The sequence below is a fragment of the Enoplosus armatus genome, chromosome 1, assembly GCF_043641665.1.
Source record: "Enoplosus armatus isolate fEnoArm2 chromosome 1, fEnoArm2.hap1, whole genome shotgun sequence".
NCBI classification, from domain to species: domain Eukaryota; kingdom Metazoa; phylum Chordata; class Actinopteri; order Centrarchiformes; family Enoplosidae; genus Enoplosus; species Enoplosus armatus.
This window is the reverse complement of record NC_092180.1, coordinates 12,650,029-12,671,038: the sequence shown is the minus strand read 5'-3', so window position 1 is coordinate 12,671,038 and position 21,010 is coordinate 12,650,029. Positions and strand designations below refer to the sequence as shown.

Genomic DNA, 21,010 nt, shown 5'->3' with positions numbered 1-21,010 from the left:
AACTTCTCAGCATCCATCAAATATTCACAGTAGTGGTCGTCGGTATCTAAAAGATGTTGAACTCACTGTTGGGTCAGTTCCTCTATTATGTATCCTACATTTTTCATATCCAGATGTGGCTGTACACATCTGAGAACAACCTCATTGAGTCTGGAACCACTGTAATGTAAAGAGAGGTCAGGATGTGTAAAGTTGTTGCTTCAGGGAGCTTTTATAGATATTTTAGCATGTCTACATTTGATTGGTAAGCACAGAAAGATAGCACTTCATCTTTTTTAGGTTTTTAATCTCAGAACAAATTCTTGGACTTCTCTTGTTAGTGGTTTTTAATAGTAACTCTCTGGACTTGTTTCCAGTGAAAACAGACTTCATCCTTCAGACATCACTACTTTCTGTGACTCTTTTTTCTTTTAAACTCTCTGCTCTGCTTTAAGGATTGGCGCAACAATGCATTGACAAACAAACAACTTGTTGAGTCTGAAAACCTGATCAAACATTTTAACTTGATTTAGTCTTTGATTTTATTCATCAAAAGTGTATAAAAACACACCCACTTCATTCTTTACTTGGCAGAAAAGTCTCATGATCAGATTGAGAGGATGACAAAATAAGTATAAAGTGAAGGATTATAAATGTCTAAATACTACAACCCTGCTGTTTCCATGTAGTTATAACCTTCGCAAGGTTACATTATATTTTGGTAGTTAGTCTTTTTCTGTTGAAATGGATAATTGCTGTTTAAATCTTTAATTTAAAGTCCAGCAAGTAGTCATTATCCACTGGATGCTAAGCAAATTCCTTCAAAAAAAAAAAAATGTTCCCATTGTTTTTCTTTTTTAATAGATTTCATTCTGTTTAACTCCAGAATACTTTGACAACTACTAGATATTTCCAATTTATTTTAGTTAGTCAGTTGGTCAAGTTATGTCTGTTATTTCATCTGTTTGTTTGTAGCTTCTCTCTTCCTTTCAGCAGAGCTGCACACTCCTTTTTATTTCAGTCCTCATCCACTGCCTCTTACTTTGTGAAATTGCTAGCTTCTTTTAATGTGTGGTTTTTATTTCAACACTCAGTATTGAATTTCAATTACTTTAAGTGCACAAACACACATTCCTGAGCAACCACACACATATTCAGTACACAGCCACATAAAAAGTGTTTCCATTCCTTGATGTTTATTTGCGTAACTCTAGTGATGTTTGTGTAACTGTATTTTCTTTTCAGAAACACAGCAACAACAAGGAGGAGAAAGTATGTCACATAGTGCATCAACTTTTATTTGTTTTATTTGATTCAGTGAATGGCAGATAATGTATAAGCTGGTGTTTGTGGCTAGTTGACCTATAGATGTTCAAACAATGCGTAAAGGGGAATAGCACTTGATTTAGGAATTCACATTTGTCATAACAATTGGCAATAACAATCGTTTTAGTTTATATTAGCATGATACACAGTCTGGTAAAATGAATCGCGGAAGAAATGCAATATCATACTTACACACGCTTAATTCTCAGTTGATGATGAATTGCAGACTTTTTTTCTCCTCTTTTTTGGAAAGAAAATCTATTGTTGATATTGTAATTTGCTTACTAATTGAAATTGGCAAACAAAATAACATTGTTATCAGTGAAAATATGTCTATTTAGAATTTTAAAAAGCTCTGTTGCATTAGTATGGATCACATTCTCCACATCTAAACCCATTTAGGAAAATGTCTACATTGATGAACATTGTCTGTGATTTAAATTTGATACAAATTTATAATGTTGAATGTATTTTTCTTTCCCAAGTCTCCAAGGAACTGTGCGTCACTGTGATATTGCATGTTGCATATGCTGATTAATGTACAGTATCCTAAATCATAGTTAAATTCAGTGGTATTCCCCTCTTAATGGCAGGTTGCATCGCGTAGAAAGACAACAGCAAGGTAGCACGTGGAGCTATGCAGTTAAAACGCCATGAAAACAGAGAAAACTGTTGCTTTTCAACAAAATCATAAGGAAATAATCAGTAATGCAGAATAGACTGGGAATGTTGAGTTCATTTGGGGTTCACAAAGTTGACACCATTATTGCTTTTTGTACTAATTGTTAGTCAACCATCGCAGTAATCATCTGAAAAATTAACCATCTATTAATGTGTTTATATCCTAAAGTAAATCTCACTACACTGTGGTCATTCAGACACATTATCCATGCAGGAATACAGCAAATATTTGGATATCAGGTGTTTCAGTGTATCAGTATGAAATTTGATCAAAATGAGTAATTTAATGGTTTACATTTCAGACTACAACTTAACAGTACTGTACAAAAGCATAAATTGATTGTAAATTATACAAAGCTGACAGCGGTGTGTGTGTGTCTGTCTTAACTTTCCATAATGCAGTGATGGAAGTATAAAACCCCAAAGAGTCAATGGATTGATGTCCTTATCACTTTTATATTAACAATAACAATTTTATATTGACAGGGACAGTGCTGAATCCCACATTGCTGCATAAGCTTGAATCTTGACTTGTTGCATGGCTATATTTATCTGCTAAAAATGTTTTTGGGTAGTTTAGAGCAGTGTTTGCAGTTAATAGATCCTGTTAGATTGTTAGAAATTAAGCCTTTCCCTATTATGTGTTAAATTCATTACTATACTAAACATCCTGGTGAGATGACTGCCCTTATTTGAACCTCCTGTGTCTAGGCAGGAAACCATTGCTTATCTTTATGTGAATCATAAACCCCTCTACACATCCTTGCTTAAATCCCTGAGGCTTACAATGACACTCTATTCTCATTAATCCCAAATGACCCTCATGCTCTTGTATGTGCATATTCCATGTCAATGTTTCGCACATAACACATTTCCTGCACCATAATTTATACATGCTGCACGCACACATTTATTATACACGGAATTTTATTTCCATAAATCTACTCAAAATACCTAATGACTCTTGCATGAATTGGCTGCTGTTCTCATTTTGTCTTTACTATCTAGCTCTTTTCATAAACGTACACTTGTCCTCTCCTGTACAGAGATTATTATTCTATTTAACAGCTCTATTTATGGGAGTCGACAACTGCACGCTACAAGGATGTCTAATTGGGGCACTGCCTGTGTTTATTGTTGTTTGTCTCTTTTGTTGATGTGATACAGTAACTCTGTCCATTTGTCTTCCATAGAGAGTGAACCCAGGGATGCAGGAACTGACCAGAAAAGCTCTGGCATCATTCGCCTGCACACCATTAAACAAATAATTGACCGGGTGAGAGAAGCTAGATATGCACACACATTTATATACAGGCAAAAGGTAGAGATATAAACATCTTTTGACAGAATTGTTATGGTATGAAAAGATGGCAGCAAGCCACAATGATTTGTACAGCTCACTGCTGCCCTCTGGCGTACTGCGCTGTAATGTTATTAGATGCCCGAACCTCAGCAAAGTGTTGGATTTTACTATGTGTGTAATCCAGACTGATGAGCTCACAAGGGTTCAAAATCTGCTGCACACACTATGTGGAAAAAAATCATTATGGTGTCTTTATTAGTCCTTAATTTAAATGTCTACAGGGGAAATGCTCATTATATGGAAATAAACACATTTCAGCCATTTCAACAGGTTTGTGTTTATTTTCTGTGTATAAAGGACAAGCATGCAGTGCTGGACATCACCCCTAATGCAGTGGACCGTCTAAACTACGCTCAGTGGTATCCAATTGTGGTGTTTCTCAACCCAGACACCAAGCAGGGCGTCAAGAACATGAGGACCCGCCTCTGCCCTGAGTCCAGGAAGAGCGCCAGGAAGCTCTATGACCGAGCCCTCAAATTAAGGAAGAGCAACCATCACCTCTTTACCAGTGAGTCCAGTGGGAGGGATAGATATGGTAGAGATTTTACAGAGGGCAAAGACACATTTCAAAGGCGGTTGACAATTGAGTGCCGCAGTGTTGGAGGCTGTGGTTGCACTGCACTTGTTGTGCCTGGCCCTGTTCTGTCAGACTTCTTACAAAAGCTGGTTCAGCACTGACCGTCACACAAGAGCACCCCTCAGGCCCCCTCAGCATGCAATCTTCCTGTCAAGGGATGTGGTATGAGCATGTTTTAGGAGCATCTGTTGCTGATAAAGATATTAGAAAGGTCCTAGACAGCATTCCTCTCGGCTCACATTCAGTCTTTGCAGCACACACATAAATGCTTCACATAATCTTCTGTCCAAACAATTATTACACGGTGAGCTGCCTCTGTACCTCTATGCCTTTTATACACTGGATTTCATTTGGAAATGATTCTCAAAATCAAGCCTCATAATGATGTTCTGTGACTATAAAACTGTGAAACGGATAAAGCTGGAATACTTGCATATTTGGAATCTGGCACATGGGACTAGGCAATGCCAGAATTACTTGAGCTAGAAGTTACTAGTTAAGACAAGAGATTGTTTTAATGCTTCTAAGCTGCCTAGTGATCTCATTCTCGGGAACAGTTCCCTAATTTTGCATTTAAAGTATCTCTTCTTAGTCTGCTGTGATTGATTTGCACATTTTATTCAAAAACAAGATACTTAACAACATGGCAGTCTATGTGCCTTAACTGCTGTGTGACTGCTTTAATTCGCAGTTGTGCAGCATAGAAGATGTTAACTGGGTACCAAGTGGGAAAATTGCCAGAGCAACTTAAAAATTACTCGGGAGTCCTTTCATACACATGATGCCAATCATGTAAAAGTGGCAGAGCATTTATGGGTTGGAGTGCATGTCTAAAAGGAACTTTTGATTATGATGTTAGGTTTGTACTTAATTGCTAATTGAATAATTGTTTGATTGGAGAGATGTTTTTTATTCTTTTCTGCCCTTCCCTCTCTGTGAATTCAGCAACCATTAACTTGAACAACATGAATGATGGTTGGTTTGGAGCGCTGAAAGAGACAATCCAGCAGCAGCAGAACCAGCTGGTGTGGGTCTCAGAGGGCAAGGTAAGACACACACACACACACACACACACACACACACACACACACAAACAACCATGTAGACTGGAAGGAATCTTTTCTCACTCCCTCTCTTTCCCAGGCTGACGGGGCAGCTGAGGATGACCTGGACATCCACGACGACCGCCTGTCCTACCTGTCGGCACCAGGCAGTGAGTATTCAATGTACAGCACCGACAGCCGCCACACCTCCGACTATGAGGACACGGACACAGAGGGGGGAGCCTACACCGACCAGGAGCTGGACGAAACACTGAATGACGATGTGGGTCCACCCACGGAGCCTGCCATCACCCGCTCCTCTGAGCCTGTCCGTGAGGACCCTCCGGTCATCCAGGAGCCCCCTGGCTACGCTGGCTACCAGCACACAGTGCAGCCGGACCCCCTGAACCGCATCGACCCGGCTGGATTCAAGGCACCAGTGCCGCAGCAGGTAGCGTTTCTGAGAGCTGCACGTCTTCCCTGTTGTCTGGAGGACGTGGTGTGCGTTAGAAGGGTTTTCTGGAAGCGCTATTGAAGGCTCTTTTTTTATTTTTACAGTTATTCTGTCTATCTACTGTTACCAAACCAATATCAGTGGGAAAGTGAAACCTTTTGTGGTCAGGTATTTATCGCAATATATAAATATTATATATAACATATATATATCTATATTTATTATATTATTTATTTTATCTATTTGCCTATATGTGTTTGTTGATTGTTTGTGAGCGTGTGTTTTTTATTTTTGAAAAGGAGAAGAACTTGAAGTTTTACTGTTACTCTTGTACTCTGTATTACCACAAGCTGTCTTATTGGTGTGACTGTTGCTGATGTCACTGGGAAAAGAAACTTATGTTTGTCTAAGTGTCTGTACCAGTACTCACCTATGTGCACTTCCTACCTTTGTTTTACCTGTGATTTGGACTCTGACGATACGACACAAGAAAGTATTATGTGCATGTTGGAAATGCCAGTGTTAATCCAGTGTACCGTGTGAAATGTATTAATCAAAACCCAATTGGCCAATGTGATACCCAAATCTTAACGTTTGTCGTCTGATGATGTGTTAATGAACATAAAAGGGGAAAAACAGAAACTACTGTATTGTAACCGTAGAATTAAAATCAAATTAGTATACTCTAAAAATGAAAACTTGTCCTGCTGCTAATTCCTAACTCTCACATGCCATTGGTTGATCTACAGCTATTGTTAAATGTGGAGGTGGGTGATTGGCTGTTTGAATCCGTGTAAGCTCTAGGCACAAGTGAGGAGCAGACCGTTGTAGAGGGGCTGTGAAGGTAGTAGCACTTGTTGGTACTGCACCATAGTGTGTCAGCGCGTGTTATTAAACATTTCTGAACCACTTCACAGAAAGCAGAGGCCGCTGCCGTCCCTAGCGTCCCCCAGCAGCCTGAGCCCCTGGCTGAGACAGTGCCCCCTGCTGTCGACGTTACTGTAAAAACTGTAGGGGGTCTGAGCCCTGACGAGGCTCCTGCAGCTCCCCACAGCCAGCCAAGCCCCAACCCAGAGGCTGGCTCACTTAGGAGGCCCACCCCTGAGCTAGCCCCACAGAGCATCACACCAGAACCTCTACAGTCTGGACCTGCCAGTTCAGAACCAAAGGTATCCATCTGACCGTCACCGGACGCTCCGTGATCCGACCCAGCTCAGCTCGGTCTGACCTGGCTGACCTCCTGTGCTGCTGCCTGTCTACCTACCTACCTCCTGCTGCTGCCACGCTTCTCTCTCTCTCTCTCTCCTTCCGCCCTGCATGTCTGCTGACCACAGTGCTGCCCAGAAGAGACAGAGATATGTGTATGTGCGCGTTATTGTGCGTGCGAGAGTGTATATGTGTGTGCACGTGCCAGAGTGCGAGCAAACGCTGGTAAACAACAGTGGGCTTTGGAGGTGATGGCTGCGCTGATATGCCTACTTGTAGAGGAGCAGTGGAAATCCTGCGGCTCTCACTGTTGCTTATCCTCTTTGCATGGCTGCAATACGTTTGCCTCATTCTCCGTTAACTTCTAGAAGTAGATCTGTTTGTGCTATATTTATCGGTGCAGATTGAATGGATCGTTTCCTTGTAAAAGTAGCCACTAATTTTCCAACCATTTTATCTCTGTTTGAAATGTAGCCATGGCAGAGTAGCAAAGACCACCTGAACAGACATGTTCTTAAGATTTGGATGGATAATTAATGGTTACTTCTCAAATATAAGGATTTTAAATATGTTTTTTTGTAAAAATTGTTATGTGCTTGTAATGTTAAAGATTATTGTGGATGTTTAAGTTCCCTTTATAATTGCACCAAGACAGTGGGTGACATTTTCCCTTGTAAATGCAGCAGTGCACACATAATATGTGAAAAAAACCCAACAAATTATTGATAGGCCTTCTGCAAGTAATTTACATTACATTTCTATGTACTATTTTCACATTTTGTCAGTTTAGACAAGAAAAATGCATCCCATTGTTTTGTTGCATTTTTTAACAACTTTGTTATTCTTTGTTAATTTAATTTCAGTGTTTAATTTGCGGTTACATTGTGATGTTTTTAAGCTGCAATGAGTATTTGGCTGTTCTGCGATTTCTGTTTAATCTAAAATATTATCTGACCAGTAACCCCTCCCTCTCAGTTTCTCTATTTCAGGTCTTTCCCTTCTCGTTTCCTCTTCTGCAATTAATTTCACGGACTTGTTTTTAATATTCTCCTTTTCTCATGCTTTAACTGGTTTTTGTATGTCCAGTTTTTCATATCACATATTTTACATCTGAGCAATATGTTGGTGGATCCTCTGCAGTTGTTAACCTTCCTCTTTGTTGTCTATTTGTTCGGTAGATGTTTCAGAAGGATCCATACTGCACAGACAACAACACAGGGAGAATCAGTCACAGCATGAAACCTGTGACTTACAACACACAGCAGGGATATCACCCTGATCAGCCATACAGAGATTACGACCACCCACCCAGTCGGTATGATGTCAGCAGCAGCGGAGGTGGTTACCCAGAACCAAAGTACCGTAATTATGACTCTAACCCGCCCTACGAGAACAGTGTGCCTCACTACGACCAGCAACAGTGGAACCCCTACAACCAACCGCTCTCTACTGCCAACTCCCAGGGCTACGATCCCCGTTTGCCATACGGTGATGGCCCTGACTCCCAGTACACCCCTCCTCTCCGCTACGACGAGCCCCCACCTCAGCAGGGATTCGACGGACGGCCTCGCTACGGCAAACCAACAGGTCCAGGCCCTGTCCGCTATGATGATCCCACACCTCCTGCTCCAGGGCCTGACCTGCACTACGACCAGGATCCTCACCTGAGCACTTACCCCTCAGCTGCCCGCTCGCCAGACCCCGCTGCCCAGCGGCCTGCCTATAACCAGGGACCAGCACCGCAGCAAAAGAGCTACAAACCTCAGCAGTATGACCCCATTCCTGTGAACTCTGAAACCAGCCCCACACCACCTCCCAAAGCAGAGGCCCCCTCACCTTCCCCTGTGGACCCTACAAAGCCTGCCCCTGCCAGAAATGAGAAACAGGAGGATGACCCCGCCATGCGGCCACAGTCAGTCCTGACGAGGGTCAAGATGTTTGAGAACAAACGCTCTGTATCCGTGGACAGAGCCAGAGACACAGGGGATACATCTGGGACCAAGGTAAACTCTTTGGCTTTGCAGATATATTACATAAGGTGGTTACAGTAGTTACTAGTGTACTTAACTTGTACGTTTGCTTTTCAACTTCTTGAGAAATAAGCACATTAGGAGTGAACATTCATAATTTTTATCCTACTGATAAAGTTCATTGTTTTTGCTACTACAGGCAGCCGATTTACCTTTGAAAGCAGGTGGAGTGATCCCTAAAGCAAATTCTCTGAGCAACCTGGACCAAGAGAAGACCTTTAGGTAAGTCTAAGCTGTTACTGTGTTTTAATTTTCACATCATTGACCAGTTTACTCAAGCACCTTCATTTTGGCCGTGTGTCATTGTAAATTCTTCTCCTGCTGTGCTCTCACCGTCTCTGCCTTGTTTTATCACACCAACCCAGAGTCCCAGGCCCTCAGAAGCCTCAGTCCCAGGTAGCTGATGACATTGTGCGCTCCAACCATTACGACCCTGACGAGGACGAGGACTACTACAGGAAACAGCTGTCTTATTTTGACAAGCTCCAGGCCGGTCCCAACAAACCCCAGCCGCAAGCACAACCAACCCACAACTACTCCAGGTGATGCTCACTCCCATCCACATTCCCAAGCACTCTGAATATAATGTCTTTGGCTTTTTCCTCTGAGATTATATAGATTTAGGGTTTTAATGTGTCTTTTCTAACTTTCCTTCCAACTACGTTTAACATCCTTTATGGTTTGTATATTTATGTCTTGGTCGTTTCTACTGTGTTCGATTTGATGGTTTTGGTCTTGTGATATAGGACGGAGTCAGTGGAGAAACCGAGTCCAGTGGAGAAAAAATATGAACCAATTCCCCAGGTGACGCCTACTCTGCCACCAGCCACACTGCCCAAACCCACACCAGAAGGTAAAATACAGTTTTCTATCAAAGGAAAAAATAAATTGTTTTATTCAAGACTTTTATCTTATACAAGACCGCACTTGTGTAGATGCCTCTGTGTACAGTATCACACTCTACTTTACTCTACTAAGAGACACTGCCTGCTGTGTATGCCAAAATATACATAATTTCAAGTAAAAACATGCTCCCTACAACTGTTACGCATACTGTAGAGCTCTCTGGCTGACCCTCATTGCTCTTCTACAGCCAAGCCTCCTGCCAGAGAAGACACTGTCCAGACCAACTTCCTGCCTCACAAGAGTTTCCCTGAGAAGTCTCCAGTTAATGGCACTAGTGAACAGCCTCCAAAAACAGTCACTAGCACCGGGGCTCCACCAATATCCAGCTACAACCGCTACACGCCCAAGCCCTACACCACGTCTGCTAAGCCTTTTGCGCGCATGTTCGACAGTCCTAAATTCAACCACAACCTTCTGCCCAATGACAAGACTGAGATTGCTCCAAAGGTAAGTGAATTCCATGTGGACTTCAAAATCAAATAAATAGATTACATAATTAATGATGCAATTAATGTAACTGTAGCTCTCAGATTTGGTACCAAGCCATAAACATAAGTTAGCAAGGTAACCTAGTTTTGAAAAACGCAAATCGCTAAATTTAGTAAGCTGTTAAAACAAAGAAATTATTTCTCATAATAAGTTCAGGTTCAATTATTTTTTTTATGTATTTCATAATTGATTGAGCATAGGTGTCTGGTTATACTTTGCAGTTATTGAAAGTTAAGCCACACCTTCCAACCAATCAGAATTGAGAATTGGCCATGGTATAAACACTTTACCCTCTTGTGTTTGTAACAGGGCCGCAGCTCCAGCCCAGTGAAGCCTCCCCCACAGCCCCAGAACACAGACCATGACAGTGGCCTGGACACTTTCACACGCACAATGGACCACCGCTCCAAACACCAGCACAACAACATCGCTGTGCCCAAGGCCATCCCTGTGAGGTAGCAAACTCAGTCTGACTAGAGGTTAAATCTCAGGTATTCTGTTGAGTATGAGAGTGTGACAGTAAAAGGTACTTGTCTCCCAGCCCCAGTGCCCTGGATGATGATGAGGATGAAGATGAGGGCCACACAGTGGTCGCAACAGCTCGTGGTATCTTCAACTCTAACGGTGGCGTCCTGAGCTCCATTGAGACAGGTGTCAGCATAATTATCCCCCAGGGTGCCATCCCTGACGGTGTGGAGCAGGAGATCTACTTCAAGGTCTGCAGAGACAACAGCATCCTGCCACCACTCGACAAGGAGAAAGGTAACTATTCAAAGATGGAGGGATGAGTTTTTTTATTCACATCTACATTATTAGATGCTTTATGAAGCCAGTTCAAATGGTCTGTCATTTTTGTTTAAAGTTTAATTGTGCATGTTGTCTTTTGGGGAGATTGTGCTGATTGACAATCATATTGACTATCGACCATTGAAGAGGTGATCACCAGAAGATTTACTTAAAGCGTCTATAATTGATATTTTTTCTAATAACAATGTATCAAATGACAACATAAAAACAATGTGATACTGTGAAAGGGGTCGCTGGAAGTGATGAACCTACAGAGGATTATAACCCAATTCTGTAGCAAAGCTTTATGGAGCATTATAACAAGCTTCAGCTCATTGTTTAGCTGACTTTTGTTAAGTCCAAACCAGCAGACAGACACAGTTGGCAACTAGCTGGTTTACAAAGTGGAGAATTTAGCAGCAAAAGAGCCAGTTATTTCCTTCAGGAGACCAAAGTGAATATTGGACTTACATACCTGGTAGACAGAAACACAACTGCAAATGAATTATAATGTTGCTTCATAACTGCTGAATGTATAAAGCAACTGTATGGTAACAAGTTCAACATATCAAAGGTGTTGTGTTCAGAACTTGTTTCTGTTGCCACCAAGTGGCCAAAAAAAAATGTATTGGTCAGTGGGGTAAAATAGAATCAGTCTGCTGTAGCAATCCACTACTTATTTGTTAAATATTTGTTTTACATTTAGAACTAGAATACCGTAAAAAAAAACACAAAAAAAAACAGTTCCATGATGTTCCCACTGATACAAAACCACAAGCCCAGCAGCACTGCAGGGGAAACAGTGCATTCGAGACCTGCTTGTGTGTGTTTACTTTTAATGTTTCTGAACTGAGTTTCTAACCACATGCGGTGTTTGTGTTTTCAGGAGAGACTCTGCTCAGCCCCCTGGTGATGTGTGGACCTCATGGCCTCAAGTTTTTGAAGCCTGTGGAGCTACGCTTACCTCACTGTGCGTCTATGACCCCTGATGGTTGGTCTTTTGCTCTAAAATCCTCCGACTCCTCGTCGGGTACGCTGTGCTCTCTCTGTTCTTCCGGGGTCATTTGGGCTGGCTGTGTGACAATTTGAGGGTTGTGGGTCACTGTTGAATCAGTTTTTACTCCTAGTTTTGGTTCTCTTTATTAGAAATCAATTGAGTAAAAAACAAGATATTTTGGTCACTCTCAACATGTCTGAGAATCAATCTAGGGGGAAAATCTGTCTTTTTATCATAATTATGGTTTTGATTCATTTTCATCAATTATACTAGTTAACTCACACCCTCAATCTCTCATTCACTGTATCACTGGTTTTCTTCATTTGGTGTTCAGATCAAAATCTCTCCTCATTGTTTTTACATGCTGAAATTGCAGTTTTTCTCTCTTTGTTTTCACTACTGAGTCACCTTAACAAGTTTCTTCTTTTTCATTTAACATTCATGCACCAGACGCTTAGCTGTACAGCAATTTAATTTCATCAGGAAGAATTATAGTGCATGCTGCTCTGCTCAGACTGATTTTTCTCACATAGCCACCCAAATCCTGACCTGAAGAACAGCTTTTATAGATCTTTCAGAAATTGGGACACTGTCATAACCAATAATGCTCGTTATTATCCTGCAGAAAAGTGAAAAGTTACAAAGACATCTTAACATGACAAAATAGCTCTAAATTTAGCTTCCATCTTCCTAAGTGTTAAAGGTAGCTTTCAAGTGGCAAGAAAATGAGTTTTCTTGTTAATTCGTTTTTCAAACTGGCCTCAGTTTGTTTACCTAAAGAAATCTGGTTGTGAAATAGGATCTGGGAAAGATAGGGAAGCTGTCAGTGGCTGCAGGAGATTATTCAGACACTTAATCATTTACTTGCCATTTTTGGTCTGATAGTCCAGATGACTCAACTCTAATATCCGTTAGTGAATTACCTGATGAAGACGTTCCCATAAAAGTCCAGGTAAAACCACAAAGCTAAAATTGATCAGTAATGTATTAGGACAGAAATGAGAGAGAATGCTACACAAATCATGTTAATGGAAATTAAAACAAACTGCTTGAAGTAGGTCATCATTTAATCTAGCAAACTAGCTTACATTAGAGAAATAACGGAGGCTCATATAGAAGTTGAACTCCTCCTAAGAAAGTAAAAAAAAAAAAAAAAAGAACAAAAGTAAGTAAGGCCTCCTTTCCCTTTTCTTAATACTTCCCTTCTCACACCGTCTTCAAAAACAGTGGTAATTTTGGCAGTGGTCAGGATTAGCCGTTAATTAGCCTCATTTTAAGGATGAGACTTGGAGGGCTGAATGAGATGTGAGCTCACTCCCTTGTCTTGCTGAATTGTGGGAGGATTATCGGGCTGCGTCGTAATCCTCTTATTGTAAAGCAAGGCCGCTCTCTGGCCTCCTCTGTCCCCTCTGTGGTTTTCTTCTCACTTTGCTTCCCTGCTTCTCCTTTTTCCTCCTATACAGCTCACTGCATCATGTTGCCTCTCTTCTATGTAAACTGTGTTATTCTGTAGATAACTTGTATGCTGAAATCAGATCTACTGTGATACAGTTTAGCTCTGAAACTGACTTCAGTTAATGTAGAACAGAATTTGATTTGGATCACAGGAAGCTACTGAAATGGTAGACATTGACATCAAATTATGCAATATCTCACCTCATAGGCATTCTTTAGGGCTTGACCACCTGATATTTATCGTTTAAAAGTACCCTGTGGAGCTTTTGACCATTACACACACAAGGGTGTACATATATACACACAAACACGTGATACACATCAGGTTTCATGCTTATTCACTGATCCTCTGGTTGTAATAACGACCCAATAAACTTAGCTATGCACCAGAAAAGGGCAGAGAAGAAGAAGACTGTCACCTGATGTACAGTAAACTCATATAAACAACGCAGGTTTTATCCACACTGTCAGGTTTTGAATTCAAAAAATAATTTACCGGGGCTTTCAGATACTTCTCATGGCCTTCACCAGCAGACGGGGCAAACTCACTGAGCACGTTATGGTTGAAAGCTCCAGATAATTTCCAGTTAGACAACCTTCGGCTAAAAATATATTGTCAAACAGCCTTGAAGATGGAATTGCATTTAACATGTTTATTTTGCCTTGAAGAAACACAAGAGCTGAAACAGAAAATGTATCTGCAACAATTTTAATAATTTATTAATCGTTTTTCAAGCAAAAATGACCAAACATGATCCCCTCTCTGATTTCTGAGATGTGAGGATTTGCTGCTTGTCTCTGTTTTATATCATATAAACTTTGGGTTTTGGACTGTTGGATGGACAAAACGAGGAATTTGAACACGGAACATATCTGGGAAATTATAATAGGAATACATCAAAGGAAGGAGGGGAAGGCCACACTCTCATAACTCAGATGCCGTTTTTATTATTTGAAGTTCTAAAGGTCTGCGTTTCAGCACGCTGCTTTCTTTAGGATATAATCGTCGGAGGTTCTTGTTGATCCAAAAAGCAAACAGGGTTCGAGGTAGTTGACTTGACAATTCTCAGCAAAAGACAAGTTGGCAAACAGGTGCAGGCTCCCTCTCAGTCCGACTCAATCAAGCTCAATCAAGTCAACAAGCAACGCTGTTAGATGAGCATTTAATGCACCTGGGACCTGAGCTGGACTGTCTTTATATAGCGTTTTTACACACTCACACACACCGATGGCAATGAGCTTCCATTGGGAGCAATTTGGGTTCAGTGTCTGGACCAAGGACACTTGGCGTGGACAGGAGGAGCTGATGATTGAACCGTTCCCAGTTAATTGAGAAGCCCCGGAAAGAAGGAAATAATAAGTAGTAATGAGAGCCTAATAATATAAGCTTACCAATCAACCTAGCAGCGACCAAACACAGATCTTTAGCACTTGAAATAAAGAATTACATCTGAGTTATGTGTGTGGCCTCCCCCCTCTTCCTTTTATTTTGCGTACCTGAACAGAAGGTGGTCTTCTGGTTATTGTCACATTTATCTCTCTCATATCACCCAGATTGACAGTTGATGTCAACATTTGTACTGTCACATATATGGTTTATATATTATAGTCTGTCGTGTATCGATGGACCTCTGCCGAGCCGGCTCTGCTTACTCTGATTGATAACTGGAACTTTCCTCTTGGCACAGACCTGCATGTTTATAATCGCAATTACACTCAGACCTCACAGTGACTGCATTTTAATTTGCAGTCAACAAGAGACTGGGGGAACATTCAATAAAAATATAAAATTGCCTTTACTAGTCTCTTGGAAATAGGCCACAAAACCATGTGATATCACTTAGCATGGCTCACAGACAATAGATGCAATCAAGTGCTGTTTTAAAATGAGACGAGCGGTTCCTGAATTAGTTCTACAATAGATTATGTGGTGTGAGGAGGAGTTTGCAAGTGAACAGTGCTTATGCTTATTTTACATAAAAATCCGCTGTTATCGCTCACTCCCCCCCCCCCATCTGTCTGTCTGCAGGTGACCCAAAAAGCTGGCAGAACAAGTCTCTCCCCGGGGACCCCAACTACCTGGTGGGAGCCAACTGCGTTTCTGTGCTCATTGACCACTTTTAAGGACGGACGAGCAGGTGTGATGTTACTGAATGTGACCATGGGGGATAAAATGAAGAGGATGCACACACAACACATACACACTCTCTCTCTCACTCACACACACACACACACACACACACACACACTGACAGATGCACTCCAAACATACAAACACATTACATAATGGAGTATGAAGAAGACCCAGTCAGTGCTGTTTACTGCACCCATGGATGAAGGCGAGACACTGATGATCGTTGCAAGCTGTTCTTTGAACTCTTTTCCAATTTGAAGTTTTGATGTGAAATGAAAACCAATAATGCATGCCCCATGCCACTGAGGATTGACACTATATATACGGCAATGTTTAAATGTAAGTTTTACATGAATATAGATGGATGGGTGGTTTTTGAGGCAGCGTACATGCTTCAGAAACCTGTGTCGGTATATTTATGCTATATATGCGTACAGTATATATAGTAGTATAGAGAAGATTTACTAAAAATTTTACTCATGAATTCAACTACCAGTCAACATCTTGTTGTTTTTCAGTTCAGGTGACTCAATACAAATGTGTGTCTCCATGTTTTTTTTTTCCCACATTGAGGGAATTTTAATGAAGGTTTGAGACAGACGTGAGGGAAGTTTGCAAGTATCTGTTGAAGGAGTTGGCGAAACACGAGCTGGATACGAACCCAAGCAGCACACTTTTTAGAGACGTTCATTCTTCCTTTTCCCACAGTAATATCTTGTAGCTTAATTTCTTACCACGTCTCTCCTTCCAGCCTGAGGGAGATCTATGCATGTTCTTTACTCAGGTCCAGTAGCCTCCTCAGTTCCTTCCTCACATCTATTTCTCTCTTTATCTTCTTCTTCTTCTTCTCTTTCTATCTGTTTCTCTCTGTGCACTCTTGCACTCACACAAATAAGCAGTGATGCCTTATCTGCAGATTATTCACTTTTCATTAAGGAAAAAAAAAAGAAATAAGTTATGATAAATTATGGTATAATGTCATTTGTTTTGCCATTTTTTGTGAACCCACTGTATAAAAATGAACTTGGGTTTAGCACACAATAACAGTTGATAAAGGATAACAAAGGTATGCTCTTCTTTTATCTGCTATGCATTACTTAAAAAAAAAAGAAAGAAAAAGAACAGAAAAGAAGTGGCTGTAAATAAAGCTAGCATATTGCCTTGTTTCTTTTGTTTGTAAATGAACTTTTTGTATGTCTTTTCTTTTTTGTATAAAACTTAGAGAAAACATGTTTTAAAAAGTGGAAGAAAGTGAACGTGGTTATCTTTGTATTCTGGATATACCCTCGAGCCTTGGAACTTGTAACCCAACAATAATACATCACACCTTTTCTACCAATATATTCACACCAAGTTATGGTCACAAAAAAGGTCTTTTATGGCTATTTAAGGATCAGGAATGTGTTTGGGCTAAAAAAACAAAAAAACATTTAAAATGTTCTTTTAAAAGGGTGTGCTCTCAAAGTGTCCCCCTCACTGATTTGTGATACTGGATGCTGTATTGTGTGCCCTTAAATGTATTTTTGTACTAATAGACAATATATGATGTATGGCACACCAGTACCATTTTATTTTTAGATATAACAATAACACGGCTTTAATTGGATATTAGCTCTTCACGTGTGGCTGACTTTTTTTTCTTTTCTGCAACACAATTTTAAGTATACCACTGTATTAATAAATAAAATCATTTTTAAAGTAAAGAGCTTGTCTGTGAGGAAGTTGTTTTTATTCTACAATGTGAATTTTGTTTTCTTTGCTTTCTTTCTTTTCACCTCTGCTGATCACAATATTATATACATCATGTTTGTTAGACTGAAGTGAACGATTTTCATCATCAGTTTATCCAACATTTTATTCAGAACTTCAGTCCAGAACTCACAGATGTTCAGTTTACTGTCACACAAGACAAAGAAATACAACAAGTTCTCGTCTTTTAGGAGCTTGAGAGTGATCTTTCGGCATTTCTGTTTGAAAAATGTCGAAATGATTGCAGATTAAGTTTGTCCTTTAACCTCTTTGCTGTGCTTGGCTGTGTGTCATGGCTCAGGTTCCACAGCTAGGTGGCGCACACGAGCTCTGATTGAGTCTACTGAACGACGTCAGACATACAAAAGTCCTTCAGCTGTGATTTTAATGTGTCAGTATACAGTTCCCAACAGTGAAATCAATACAATACTTCAATATTTCTATTTCCTCAGTTTTAGTCTTTACATATACTGACGACCTTCGTGTGGTAAAACAGCATTTTGATGAGGAAAGAGGAGCAACATGTCAGAGAATCAGACATTTTAATGCACATCGCCTTTAAGTTTTGCTGTTAGATCTCTTGGACTCATTCTCAGTCCAAGAGATCGCAATATAAATTGGGAGTTCAAGAAATTAGAAAATCTGTTACGTGTTTTTTCTGATCCTACTTTCACCTCTTCAATCCTTTAAATATCCTTTAAACCAAACTGTTCAGTTAAACTGCTCACAACTCGTGTCCAAAACCTGTGATTCTAATGATCACTAATTATTTCATAATGTGCAGCGAGTCTTCAGGAAAGATCCTCACCAGGTGTGCCGCATGTCCTACTTCTTACCTGTGAGGCTACATAATGCAGGGCAGCTGATACAGAGCCAGTGTTCAATGACAATGCAGTACATGCTGTCCTGGTGCTGTGGCTGGAGCTGAGGTTAACCCACAGTCACTTTGTTTTATTAAAGCTTTTATAAAACACACCTGAACTTAAAACTTCAGATGTGCCGAATTGATGAATTGAATCCTGATTCACGTGCTGAAACTGTAAGAAGGCTCAGACTGACCTCCTCGTGCGGCACAAAACACCTCCAACATGTGCTCTCCTTCCTAAAACATAAACCTAATTTCTCTGTAATATCTGATGATCCGATCCTACCACGTTTTCATCCAACGCTACATCATCATCATCATCATCATCATCACCAGCAGTGGTAACAAGTCACGCGCAGGGGTTTTTTTTTGTGCCTGATAGTGGAGAGCCCACCTCCTCCTCCTCCTCCTCCTCCCTCACTATCGTAGTAAAACAGACCGCCATGTAGCCGCGCGGAGTGGCACATCTCCAGTGCGCAGTGTGCATCTCCTGTCCTGGCTGTTGGATCTGCTGCCGTCTGTGAAAAACCTCGGCTGCTGCCTCACGCGGAACAAACGCTGCGGATATTCAGACGGCAAAAAAACAACGAAAAAACAAATCCAGCGTGATCTCAACCATTTAGACGTTTAAATCTTCAAGGAGTGCACGCTCACCTTTTCTTTTCTTTTTTTAAATTCTTTTATCCACGCGTCTTATCCAGGCTTCATCTCTCGCCTGTGAGGAGTTGGAGAGGCTGCAGGGGCGAGCATGACAGCATGACAATGGTGCAAGGCTGGCTGGCGGCAGGATGGTGCGTTTTTTCTCTTCGGTCCTTTTATGCGTTCTGACTTTTGAGGAATGGGATCTTTGCCGCAACTCCAGCGGTTTATTTTGTACATTTCGACTTGGAAATCTTCCTACTTTGTGTGCGTGTTTTGGTGAACATCTGGTGCCTCGTCCAGTCCGCTCTTCTCTCACCTCTCTCCTCACATCCGCCACAGCGCGTCTCTAATTGGAGCTTTGGAGCTGCTGAGCATCTTAATTGATGGAAATCCTCCACATCGGACACTGACCTCGAGCTACATCCGTTTACCAGCGCGCTGCAGGCTGAAACACAGCGACTCTGCTGTTTGTGGATGTTATTGTCCTTTATCGGCGCTGCTGTATCAGTCGTTCATCCGGTCCGTCGTACCCTTCAGTGACAATGCCGGTGAACGCGCTGCCCCGCGGCGGCGGCAGCGGCATCGGCGGCCCGGGGTCCTTGAGCCCGGCGTCGCTGTCCCGCAGCCTGTCCCGGCTAAGGGAGTACCGGACCCGGACGAGGATCATGCTGGCTCTGGGAGTCTCTCAGATGGTCCTGGGGAGTCTCATCCTGGCCGTCAGCTTCGCGGCTCTGGCTCTCACCACATCACCCAGAGTCCGGCACTCCTGTCCCTTCTGGGCAGGTTTCTCTGTGAGTACAACAACAAACAGCGCTGCTTGTGTTTGACGGCATGATGCAAGTTTTCACCTCCTAAAGAAAAAGACACACGGCGTAGAAGCCTGATACTGTTGAGACTCTGACAGTAATATGATGAGGATGTTATTTACTTTGGTTTCATTTAGCATCCATGCAAAAGGAATATTCGACTATTACAACTTATTACAGTCGCAGGCTGAATATAGAGGATCACAGCTCTCAGGTAGAGAGCTCGACTAATTCACCGCCGTGAAAAAACATAAATGAGGTTTTTGGATGGATTCTGGAGGACAGAGACAATCATATAGGCAATTAGCTGTGAGGATGCAGAGCCTCTGTGGTGATCAGTGATACCACACACACACACAAGGAGGGTATTTCAAATACTACACAGCGCTTCCTCCCCTGTGAACAGTCGTTGTGTTTTTCTTCATGTGAAATTTTCATGGTGGTTTCTGTAAATATTTATGATTGCACACTTCCCTGATTTCCTGCCACAGACCCGGAGCAGGGCTGGTCCATTAATTATAGAGGCAGTGGGGCAGAGTGCAGGGGTGAGGGGAGGTCTGTGGTACAGGGGCCATCTGTGTGTGTGTGTGTGTGTGTGTGTGTGGGAGTGTATAGTTACAGGGGAATTGTAAGTAACCACAGGGTCCAGAGAGCAAAGGTCAATGCACATTCTTGATGTGTGCCTCGAGCTGATTGGACAAACTGGCCTGTCAGCCTGTTGTGCTGCATCTTACCTTCTGTTTTCTTTGTGCACCAAAACCTGATGCATCTCTGTGCCCTGACACGCAGAGTCAGGGAGACATCAGCTGTGCACATTTTGTTAGTTATTTATTGTGACATGCACGTACAACCTCCTAACGCTACAGCTGCAAGGGTAAATTACTTTTATATAATGTTACATTGCAAAGAAAGAGCAAAACCTGCCACAAAAACAAGGTTCCCTTCCTAAACACACCTCAAGTTTTTATTATAATCATTTATCCAGAAGAAGCTCATCGGGAATCACATAACAAAGTATTTTATCCTCAGGGAGAACATGAACCCGCCTGTTTCTACAGCTAATGGTACCTGAACATAACGGTGAACATTGGTTAAATCCTGCTTCACATAAAACTCTTAAGCAGTTGTTGTTTTTAAGGTTTAGGGAAAATGATGCTGGATGTTTATTACTGTAACTTGAATCAGCTGCTGAAAACAAATAGCTTGCCAGCAGAAAGAACCGTCGGCCACAGTGGTGCCAAAACCCAGATAATGTGATCGAGACCAGCTCTCCATCTGGAGACTCTGGTGATGGAAGTGTTTTGCCCACAAGCAATCAGACGGTGGAAGTCACTCTTTGTAGAGCAGACAGCTCCAAACAGCTAAAAACACTGTTAAACACGTTTCAGATCTCCCCAGGATTAACAATCAAGGCTTTTATGTAAAACGTGTTGGCTGGAATAAAGACATTTCTCTGCACTCTAACACCTGGAGTCAGGTTTTACATTCGGTCATTAAATATCAACTTTATAATAGCAGGAGA

General features: G+C 41.5%; 1 protein-coding gene across 1 annotated transcript in view; it reads left to right on the top strand.

Moving 5' to 3' along the window:
* tjp1a (tight junction protein 1a) overlaps window positions 1–17,129 on the top strand; it is a 96,750-nt gene extending 79,621 nt beyond the window's left edge. Inside the window, exons 18-32 of the mRNA XM_070909657.1 lie at window positions 1,225–1,251; window positions 3,180–3,262; window positions 3,647–3,857; window positions 4,872–4,972; window positions 5,070–5,420; window positions 6,341–6,592; window positions 7,808–8,632; window positions 8,799–8,881; window positions 9,025–9,201; window positions 9,406–9,512; window positions 9,753–10,012; window positions 10,364–10,509; window positions 10,596–10,816; window positions 11,727–11,870; window positions 15,322–17,129. Of these exons, the coding sequence (XP_070765758.1) occupies window positions 1,225–1,251; window positions 3,180–3,262; window positions 3,647–3,857; window positions 4,872–4,972; window positions 5,070–5,420; window positions 6,341–6,592; window positions 7,808–8,632; window positions 8,799–8,881; window positions 9,025–9,201; window positions 9,406–9,512; window positions 9,753–10,012; window positions 10,364–10,509; window positions 10,596–10,816; window positions 11,727–11,870; window positions 15,322–15,416 (3,083 nt within the window). The 3' untranslated portion in view covers window positions 15,417–17,129. The remainder of the gene's footprint in view (window positions 1–1,224; window positions 1,252–3,179; window positions 3,263–3,646; window positions 3,858–4,871; window positions 4,973–5,069; window positions 5,421–6,340; window positions 6,593–7,807; window positions 8,633–8,798; window positions 8,882–9,024; window positions 9,202–9,405; window positions 9,513–9,752; window positions 10,013–10,363; window positions 10,510–10,595; window positions 10,817–11,726; window positions 11,871–15,321) is intronic.
* The last annotated feature ends 3,881 nt before the right edge of the window (window positions 17,130–21,010 follow it).